This window comes from Hakea prostrata, chromosome 8 (genome assembly GCF_041222555.1).
Source record: "Hakea prostrata isolate BN-2017 chromosome 8, UWA_Hpros_2, whole genome shotgun sequence".
NCBI lineage: Eukaryota > Viridiplantae > Streptophyta > Magnoliopsida > Proteales > Proteaceae > Hakea > Hakea prostrata.
The window spans coordinates 6,069,204-6,079,983 of record NC_142607.1 but is presented as its reverse complement, the minus strand read 5'-3'; the positions used below and the strand labels follow the sequence as shown (position 1 = coordinate 6,079,983).

The 10,780-nt window shown below is 35.9% G+C and overlaps 1 protein-coding gene across 1 annotated transcript; it reads right to left on the bottom strand.

Annotated features, from left to right (window-relative positions):
* Nucleotides 1–272: 272 nt before the first annotated feature.
* LOC149006503 (protein trichome birefringence-like 43) lies at nucleotides 273–6,883 on the bottom strand. Its single transcript, XM_089165311.1, has 5 exons — nucleotides 6,500–6,883; nucleotides 1,427–1,598; nucleotides 1,119–1,294; nucleotides 826–984; nucleotides 273–710 (listed from the first exon to the last, which is right to left on the bottom strand). Exons 1-5 carry the CDS (start codon nucleotides 6,766–6,768, stop codon nucleotides 410–412), a joined length of 1,077 nt encoding a protein of 358 aa, XP_089021437.1. The 5' UTR covers nucleotides 6,769–6,883; the 3' UTR covers nucleotides 273–409.
* Between the last annotated feature and the right edge of the window lie 3,897 nt (nucleotides 6,884–10,780).

Here is a 10,780-nt window from a genome sequence, read left to right as displayed (position 1 = left end):
ACACAGGTTGATTGGGAATTTCACCGTGGACGTAGACTTCACATTGAAGATCGAATCACGTTAAATTCTTGTATTCATTCTGAACAGTATCACATGTCTCCCTTTAACGGGACAGTTATTTTCATTATATCAACTATTTAAGTTCTCGTTAGGATTTGGATTTTACCCACATGAAGAGGAAATTTTGCAGCTTGCATGGTTGGATTCTCAACACGTGTCCAATTTCAAAGCAAGATCCACAATAATCCAAGTGAAGTGATCCCTTGTTTCTAGAAATGCCAATTTTATTCATAATTTCACAATTGGATAATGCCAATGGTTACCATATGCATGCTCTATCTTTCAATTTGGAACAAGAGAATTCATTGAAAGAGAAAAAAGATTCATCTTCTAAGCTCCAATTTGTAATTCAATGCTGGCTGAGAGCTGCATATAAGATTTGGTTCCAAGTATCAGGAACACCAGCAAGGCACCAGTGACTACAGTCCGAGGCCAGGTGCCCACCAGTGCCATATATTGAGGGGTGTCCATCTTTCCTCAGTTGTGAGAGCATTGTAACGTCCAGTAAATAAACTGGTTTCACCATCTTACTCAAAACATTTCTCACCACCATCTCTGCAGGATGTGGACCTCCTGGATACCTTGATCCAGGAACTGGTCGTTTCTGTCCCTGGCAATTCTTTGCTTGGGGCTCATTCCAATTGCTCCCACTGGTTGATAATTTACAAAGTGTTAGTCAAGTAGATTTAGAACAAGAGAGAAAGAAAAACAAAATCTTCATTAATAATTCTTCTTGATCATGTAAAGTTGCAATGAAGGGTATACTTCATGTGATCAGGAGAAACCCCTTGGAAGAAGACTTTGGTGGTTTTGGGGTCAACGTTGGAGTCTACCCATTTGGCCCAAGTTGACAGACCCTTTTGGTACGCAACCAATCGATCCATGTCTTTGTAATACTTTCTTCCTTCTCGAATATAGTCCCACCTGCAACACAGATCGACAGGAGAGAAAGGCAAAAACTTAGCGAATCTCTGATATTCTCGCATGGTTATCAGAAGGAGCTAAGCAGAAGATACCCATGCAAGAGAAAACAAAAATTCCAACTTGACTAGACATACGGTTGTTTTCTTCCGGTGTGGAGCCACCAATGCCAGGAATTGAAAATAATAGTGTCAGCATCCTGCCATATTTTGCTTCCCTTAATGGAGTCGAGGTTGAGAACCCGCCCAATCTTCTCAATTTCTATGTCAACTAGAAAAGCATATCGGAAGAGCATCAATGAGATGTTGAATCCCTGCAATAATGCAACACGTTTATGATTATGCTTATGATTACTCAAGTGGTATAAATCCTTACCTTAAAGCAATTCCTGAAGCATAGTTAGAAATGGGAATATGTTGATGGTGAAAATTGAGGAGAAGCTAACCGTGAAAGAGAAAATGGAGAGGCTTTCCTTTCTCACGTTGGTGTATTTGGCGTTTGGGACTGACGTATGAAGCATGCATGTCAGCGACTGCCACTGGTTCAGGCTTAAGGAGTCCCCAACAAACATGATTTTCTTCCCTCTGTTTCTTCTTAAGAAATCCACGCCGTCGAACCTGCATGTCATGTCATGTTGATCATTATTATATCCTTTTTAATGACTGAAGAAAGAGATAAATTAGTTTTCAACAGTTCTATTAGATCTAGAGAACCCTAATCTCATCTTTAATGTTAATAGTTGATTTTGGGCCGGGCCACAGGAGAAAATTGTGCTCGCCACAAGAGAAAATTGGTAGAATCAAACTTAATAGGAAGGGTGGAACCAAACTTGAGAGCAATCACAGCAGCAAATGGTGAAGACGAAGTCGCCATGACCATAATCGAAGTCGCTCAAGAACAGAAGTCTTGAAAATGAAATTAGGGCATTTGCCCGAGAGAGAAAACTGATACCATGTTATAGTTCTAATTGTATTAATTAATGAATAATTACAAGTACTATATAAAGGAAAATACAATAAAGAAACAACATAATATTTAAGTACATGTAATACCTAAAGTACCCTTATGATAGAAGGTAAAGAAGAGTCCCTAATGTCAATCTCTCCAATCATCCTTGATTAGACCAAGCTGGGGATAGGTTACTCATGTCGCTGTCCTTGATTGGTCCAGTCCTGATACCTAATTGGTTCACTTCCTAACTCTAGCTCGTGAAAAATCTGATGTGAAAAATCAATTGTTTGAATTATTGGGAAAATGCAAATGTAAATGCCATGAAGCTTAAATCAAAGTATTATTTTGGCAGTTATTCTTTTCTCAATTTCTTTTCAAATTGATTTTGTGCCTATTTGAGATCAGAGCCGAATCAGGAAGTTACAATCAGAGATGGGAACGGGAGGAATAGACAGGACAAATGTTAATCACAGGCCCATCATTGGCCTTGACCTACTCTCCAGTAGACCTGTAAATGGTAGCCGAAATCCGCCTCCAAATTCAAATTCGTATTTGTTTAAGGGTACTATCCGTATTTGGAATGTTTCTTACCGGAAAATACTCGTATCAGTCCGCTAAGCAATCGGATTCGGATTCGGATAATTGCTTATCGGATCGGATAATATCCGGATAAAAATGTGTCCAGATAGAATAAAGTATTCAACATTTTTTTTCTCTGAAAAAGAATGATAATCGAATTCGAAAACCGGTAATAAGTAATCGGATAATCCGAAATTATCCAATTAGAGTAAAGTATTACATATTTTTCTCTAGAAAAGGGGTTAATAATCGGATTCGAAAATCGGTAATCGGTAATCGAAAATTGAAAATCGAAAATAAAAAATATTAAAAAATGGCAATCAGCAATCAATGATCGGATAGTTTATCGGATCAGAATATTATCGGATATCCAATAAAGTTCTAGATTCGAATTCGGATGCCTCCTCTAAATTTTTGGTTGATTGATCGGATAGCGAATTTGCTAATCAGATTCGGATTCAAATACTGATGTATCTGAGCCAAATCCAATCCATTTACAGGTCTACTTTCATGGCCAAAATATATATGGAACTTGCTTCCCTAGTTCAACTCAACTTCTAAATTTATTAATATTTGTTTCAATCTTATAAAAATAAAATAAAACAGAAAACGATAGAGATTCATGCACTAATCACTTAAACATCTTCAAACCAATTTAAACCTAAGCCAGATAGGGTGTGAAAGACGACGGGAAAAGGAAGTTATAGGTATGGGTCGATGAGCTGTTAATTGAATCATTTGATAGCATAGCAGTATCGCAATTTAATGCAGACTTGCTACCAGACAAGATTACGATGGCTGTTAATTGAATCATTTGATAGCATAACGGTATCTCAATTTAATGCAGACTTGCTACCAGCCAAGATTACGACGGAAGCAAAAGTGCAAAACAACAACAGCAATCTTGTTTATGCAAGGACGGTTGGTAATAGGTCATTTTCTGAGTTTGATATTGGGGCCTTGACGAAGACGAAAGTAATCCATCTCTTACTGTTTGGTTAATTGTTGGCCTCTAAAGTAATCTCATTGTTGGTCGACTCCCAATTGTGTGCACCTCCACTATTCCTCAAGAAAACCTTTGTTCGGTCCCCAATCGGCAGCTCAAACTGGTCAAACCAATCGAGTTGATGAGGGCTCAAATCCATGTCTTTGGGAAAGGATTGTATGAAGACGGGAAAGAGTTGATGACTTTGGATATGAAGAGCCCAAGCCTAAGAATGCCAATGCATGAAAAGCAAAGGGAACAAGGGTTTAGACCACACCCCCAAGGATCAAGATTCCCAAGATCAGACTAGTAAAAATGGTGCACCCAGTAGAGACAAACAAGTCCAGTACTTGACAAGCTAATTGATATAAGCTATATTTTGAAGTCAGCAAAGGTAATCTCTAGGGGTTACTCAGTTGGCAAAAGACCAATGACTCATGATATAAAGTCAAGAATTTGAATCTTTTTTAGGCAAAGGCCCATGCTTTTCTCGCATATGGTTTTGATTATCCATAGCTAGTGGAAGTTATGTAATATCAATTCTACGAATTTTTTCCTTCTATTATCAGTTTTGTTTTTATTCAAAATAAAAAAGCCTCTAAAATCCACAATAGATTTTTTTGTCTATTATAGATTATGATGAGAATTTCATTATCTTCATTTATGCAAAGGTTTACTTAAAATATTATAAGTAAGATGAGAGTAAAATAGTCAATACACATTCTTTTATAAAAAAACATATATATTTTTTTTTTTTTCTTTTCTCACTTGCTCACTATAATTTTCTAACAATTTTTTATTTTGACATATCAAACTTATTTTTTATTTCATACTTTATTTTTAACAAATTCACCAAACCATTTTTCATTCTTGACCAATAATGAATTCTTGTACTTATTTCTTTTAAAGTAGGTATACTAAAGAATGAGACTTGATACCGAAAAGACCCTAACCTCAATTTCCTTTTCAAGTGAGAAGAGATTGTTCACTACATTCTACAGAATCTTTCATACCCTTTTCATATATATAATTAAATATAGATCTTCACATCAGCATTTCTCTCTCCTGTTTTAGTTATTGTGCGCAGTTTTTTTATTTTTTTGGGTAAATCAGAATATTATTGAGATGTAGAGTAGGGATTACACATGACATCTTGATTACAAAGATCAAGAAGCCAAGATTCAGAAAGTTGCTAAACTGTCTTGCTTGCTAAGGACAAGAGCAGTTCTTTCTCATGTAGCCTTGTAAAACTTGATTTCTATAATTTCACTTGCCAAAATGTAATGCCTAAACATTTTGCATGCTTAAGCTGCTACTGTTCTAAAAGGGAGCTTCACATAAGTGTGATTGAATCACCTAGATTCTAAATTTTGTGATATTTTGGATGATGAATGTTCACAGCCATCAAGACATCTTGTCATTTTGATTCTAAGTGTACGGTATGACCTAACTTGATAGGGGCGTCTAGTCTGCCTAGTTAAAGTCTACAAATATATATTTATGTTTATCTATTAGGTCATTGTGAGATTTAAGAGTTTTGCCTAGAAATTTTTGTTAAAAGTTTTTGCAATGTTATTCTGACTATTGTTGAGAGATCTTCATTGTAATCTTCTTCCTATACAGTGAACATAGCATATAGTGCATGAACTATATAAAAATTTTATATCTATTCATTTTACTTCTATCTATTTTTATAACTTTTTGGTGTTCAATTTAACACATGATTAAAAGAAGTTTGGTGATCATTTTGCCACCCTTATGTTCGCATAAGGTGTGACTAGAAAACAAAACTTTTTTTTTTCTTTTGATAATTACGTATCTTTGGCCCATAACTAATGTGACTTCTGACTTGTGACCAACCAAACTGGTTGCATACAAATGAGTGAAAAGCTCATAAGGAAGTCACATCTATGATTTAAATTAGTTGCAACAAGAAAATAATTAGTCATGTAGATAACTAACAGATATTCATTACCAAATATCGACTCTTGACTCAACCTACCAAAATGAAAGTGAAAGAAAGAATGGGAAATAGTGTAAGGCTCACGCCTTTAGCTGTCTCATTTTCTGGAAATACTATTTTAGATTTTTAATTTTTTTTAAAAAAAAATTTGGTGGAAGTTTAATCTTTGAAAATAAAGGTTTGAAATGTATTTCTAATTTAATCTTAATAAAAATTATAACAACATTCAACTTTAATCCTCACAGCCGTCCACTATTACCACGACCATTGTCTCAACCTACAATTGTTTTCTGTCTCGTTCGTTACATTTTTTCACCACATTTTAAAAATAAAATTTACTGGGAACATATCTAATTTCTCTTGTCAAAAAATGCGAGATGTCGGTCCTCCTTCTAATGTGTGGTAAAAAGGTCTAAAAATAGTGTAGACCTCTACTCATTAGGGTAGAAAATTTAGATGCCTCTTTTTCTCCTCTTCCTCCTCTAGAAGAAATGAAAATACATAATGCTGCTTACACTGCACTCCTATTTGTTTTCTAGACAACAACGTAACTTCAAGAATGACATAAGGTGTTATCAACTTACCAGGAATACCGGTTATCATGGGTTCTAGATTTAGAGCTAAAATTTATATCTTATAGGACAAACTTAAAGAGGACACAACAAATGTACATTTCAAAGATTGAATGAAGATGAAATTAATAAAAATAAATAAGAGGCAGGAAGGATCGATCTTACAATTTATAATATCAGAATAGATTTCAAAGAACACCCCAGATGCTACTTTCCAAGTTTGAGTATCCAAAAATGTCTATCTTTCTTTTTGAAATTTTGGCTGACCCAGAATTGTTTTTTCATACGAAATGGACACCTGAGGTGTGATTTACCCAATATATCTCAAACTGGAAATAATTTGCCAAATGTATCGCAGAAGCAATGTAAAGACCCAGGTCTGCAAATTTATGGCTGACAAATCTAATTTTTTTTTTTTTTTTTTTGATGAAGCTGACAAATCTAAACAGAGAAAAGATAAAGTGATACCTGGGTAATTCACAGCCATTGGGTTTCCATTTGTAATTTAGATAGAGTTCGTCAGGTCGGCCATTCTTTTGGCAATCGAATTCCTTCTCGATGAAAGCGCATTTGCTGGCATCGTACAAGGGATAAGAAGCATCATCATAAACCCAACTCCCTTGGAAGTAATCACATTCGCTCTTTTCGATTCTGCATTCCACCTTCACCAGCTGTTGGAGAAGACATACCACCACCGCCACAAACACCTGCAGCAGAAAAGCTTCTGCTCCGGCCATAGGTGGGAGGGAGAGAGAGAGCCAGAGAGGGGACGCGTTTGGTATGAAATTTTTCTTCTGAAGGAAACGATGAGAATGAGAGATTGAATGACGATAAAGCTTATAAATAACCCAAAGGGTCACTTACTGCAGTAGATACGTTTTCAGAAGATAGCCATCAGAAATCACACGTTGTTATGAATCTGATAGTCCAGATTACGTTTAATATTTTTTTGATCTTTAATTTTCAGTTCTTAAAAAGGTAGTTTGAACGGAAATCAAATAATAAATGGCTAATTTATTGATTGAGCAGTTCATAAATTTTCCGTTTCTGAGGTAAGATGATAAGATTTATATAGAAAGAGAGACAGAAAAATCTTTCTTGTCTTACACGATAGGGTTTGAATTATCTGTAGCGCAGACGCTACCCAAGGACTCAAGGAGCACCATATATGTGACTAATTTAGATAGCGGCCATTGAGGTTATGGGATGATTTTGTTTGTCTTCTTAGTGGTGGTTGGTCCGATGAATTGGCTTACTTGTATCAGTTTTGTTATGGGAAAAATACCCAACTATCGGTCCAAACCGGTTTAATCGATGGACCAAGCACTGACCAAATGTAATCGGACGATCAAATCACAGTATACCACAGGTAACTACTTCTAAAAACCTATAAATACCTACATCGAGAAGACTAAAAGGTGCACACTCTTGAGTTGTTCTAATAGCTTCAAGATCTACATCAAAGCCTGTTCTGTGAGATTGAGGACTGATTTGCTCATTGGAGGAGTTGTTCGACCTCCACGGAATTGTTGAAAACTTCTATAGGCATCAATACCACTCTTGGAACAAAAGTACCAGGCTCTGGTTGCCTATCCTGGGGCGACCAACCCAAATTTGGGCAAAAATGGTATTTTGGAAAATTGATGTTTTTTAAGTCCTATTTAATTATTTTTCGTTCTAAAACATGTCATTATGTGCTAAAGCCATTAGAGAACTTCAAAGACTCTCAAGAGAACCCTCTCCAAGGTGAAGGAAAGTGTGGAAGTATCCGTCAAGATTTCCATTTGTCATTTCTTTTTCTAAAATGTTAGTATACATCTTCTTCGTTCTAGTTCTTTTCTTTTTGTTGTTTCTACCTACTGTATATAACTAAAAGAATGTCTCTAGTTGCTATTTTGACTTATCTCTACTATCCTCTTTGTTCTAGAGTGAATCTCCATTCATTCTAGCTCTTTCGTGAACTTCACGGTAAGATTTCGGAAAAGATCCATTAGGTTTGAATACTTTTTTGTTGGTTTGATCTTCAAACTATGTTAGACCATGATCTATTATGATTTCAGACCTCTATCTTCTATCCTCTTTACTCTAGAGTGAATCCCCGTTCACTATAGTTGTTCTGTGAATCTTGCTTGATGATTTTAGTGAAAACTTATATAATATAGGATTTGTTAGGTTTTCATTCTGTTTGCTCTGATTGATCCTTAAACCATGATAGATAATGTCCTACCATGATTTTATATTTTTCTAGCTAATTTCGAAGTTGTTTGGAACCCAAACAAGAAGTTTCCTGTCGATCTAAATATATTGTCCGTGCACAAAGCATTGATCGCCTGCCTTGGTAGCCCCAAGTGACCAAGCGTGGTGTTGGTAGATTGGTGGCTGAGTTGATTGCCCTAGTTTCCTTAGGCAACCCACCCATTGCCGAATGGGTTAATTGTTCTCTTTTCAACTTTAAACCTCTAGAGTTTTTTCTAACTTTGAATCATCATGTTAGGATTCTTTGACAAGTTTGAACTCATTCTTTGACCTATCTTACAAAGGTTTCAAATCAATAAACAAGGGGAGAACGTTCACTTGCACATAACCATGGTTACATTCTTGTTTGTTATGGAACTTGAGTGTATGATCATACATTTTTGTTTTAAGGTTTAGGAATGATTACCATGACTATATAATTCAGAATATAGTTGATTAACAATGTTATGCACGCATAAATGCTAAATATAGTTGATTAATGATGTTATGCATGTATATATATATATATATATATATATTGTTAAATATGTGACTGTTTGGATTTGGAATGATTTGTGACATGATAATGTGATTGGAATCATATTGTGATTTGAATGTAGGTTGTGATTGTGAATTTGAGAATACCATTTGGATGATTCTGTCTTGGACATCAATGGAGGTGGTATGGAACACAATCATATGATGCCACTTGGCACTTTTCATGATCATTGAATATCATGACTAGGAAGTCTAGTTGAGTTTGGTTAGGAACCCCGTCATATCATCACCCTATCGGTGGGGTATTGATGCCAAGTGACCCGTGGTAGTGGTATGCCAGTATTTGGTTGGTGAGCGCCCAAGAATGCAAAAAGCATGAGGGGACATGCAACATTGTCGTGGGGGCCATTCATTGGTAGGTTTGCTAATAGGCTTGTGCTCGTGGGCACCCAAGAATGCGGGAAGCATGAGGGGTATAGTTTAAGTATCGGTATCGAGTATCGTATCGATCAGATGATTTTAAGAGACATATCGAGTATTGTATCGCTCTGGCTAATGTATTTTAATGTAATTCAATGGAGAGACGTATCGAGATGTATCGTATCAGTTGGGTCAAATATGGATATGTATCGGCTAGTATCGTATGGTATGATCATGAGATACTTATAAACCTTGATGAGGGGATATGAGAGCTTCCTGCATATTATATGTGAATGACCAATAGGGTTAAAGGGAGGCGTAGTTTGAGAAGGAGACGTTGACTCTAGATAGGAAACGATACTAAACCGAGAAGGCAAGAAGCATGAGGAGAAGCATTCACATATAATGGGCGGGAAGCATCCACATATAGTAGGAAAGGATTGACCATCTATCAACTTTTTTTGACATCCAAAAGATGACAGTTCTTCAAAAGAGACTGAGAGCGAAAGTGGTTAAGAAGAAGAAGAGGAAACTGAGGAAGAAGAAATTGAAGAAAAGGGAAACAAAGGCAAGAAAAAAAGTTGATAGTAAGGCTGGAAATGATAAGCTTGAAGATGAAAGTTCTGACGATGTGGATTCTAGCTCCGGAAGTGATGGATTTGAGGATGAGAATGTTGTTGAAGATGATAGAGATGATGCTCAATCTTAAAGGATTTTTATTTGTGGCAGCTGGTCTTGATTGTGCTACGCAATCAAAAAACGATCCAACGGTTGAGAATCAAAAGGTCAGAGTGTATTTGTAAATAAAATTTTATTTTTACATTCAAGATTTGATTTTTTATAAATTACCAAAATGTAATGGTTTACCCATAACACTCCCATCAAATCTACCTTCGTTTCCCTAAGATAGGCTTCATCTTCTTCTTCTTCATCTTGTGCTTCTCTTTCAGATATATAAGGAGGATGGGGTTGATGGGATGCCAAACCAAGTGTATTGAGTAATCGAAGTCAATAATAAACACCGAAACTGTAGTCATAGGGAGTAAAGGGGACACTCACAAGGATGAGGAAAATTCATTTTTAGTAATCTAAATTTTTTGACCTAATGCACACTTGTTCAAACGAAAGAGTTTACCCTAAAAAAAATCAAGATACATAATATTATAAATTTCATAAGGAGGATGTTTATAATATTATAAATTTCATAATGTGCAAACATAATTATTTGCAAAATTAAGGAGTGTATATGTAATTTGTTTCAATTTTTATATAAAAGAACTAAATACTTATTCCAATCAAGATACAACCTTGATTCACAACGAAATTCATTCCTATGCATAATCAAGTTAAATCATAAGTTAAATGTTAGCTAGGTTATTACCAAAAGAGAGAGACATTTGAGCTAGGTATCCAATCTTGATGGTGATTAGGGCTGCAATAGGGTCGGGCTGGGCCGAGCTTTTGCAATCCCAAGCCCAACCCTATATATTATAATCTAAGCCCATTCCCGTCTTGATTCAGGGCCATGGAATATTGTCCTTGACCTTAAGCCCTACAAGACCAAACCCTAAACCCTACAGGGGCAAGCCAAGTCCA

Coding starts and splice junctions, on each gene's coding strand:
- LOC149006503 (XM_089165311.1), bottom strand. CDS start 6,768: ATGGCCGGAGCAGAAGCTTTTCTGCTGCAGGTGTTTGTGGCGGTGGTG. Junction 1,599..6,499: donor AATGGCTGTGAATTACCCAG/GTATCACTTTAT, acceptor CATGACATGCAG/GTTCGACGGCGTGGATTTCT. Junction 711..825: donor GTTTCTCCTGATCACATGAA/GTATACCCTTCA, acceptor ATTATCAACCAG/TGGGAGCAATTGGAATGAGC.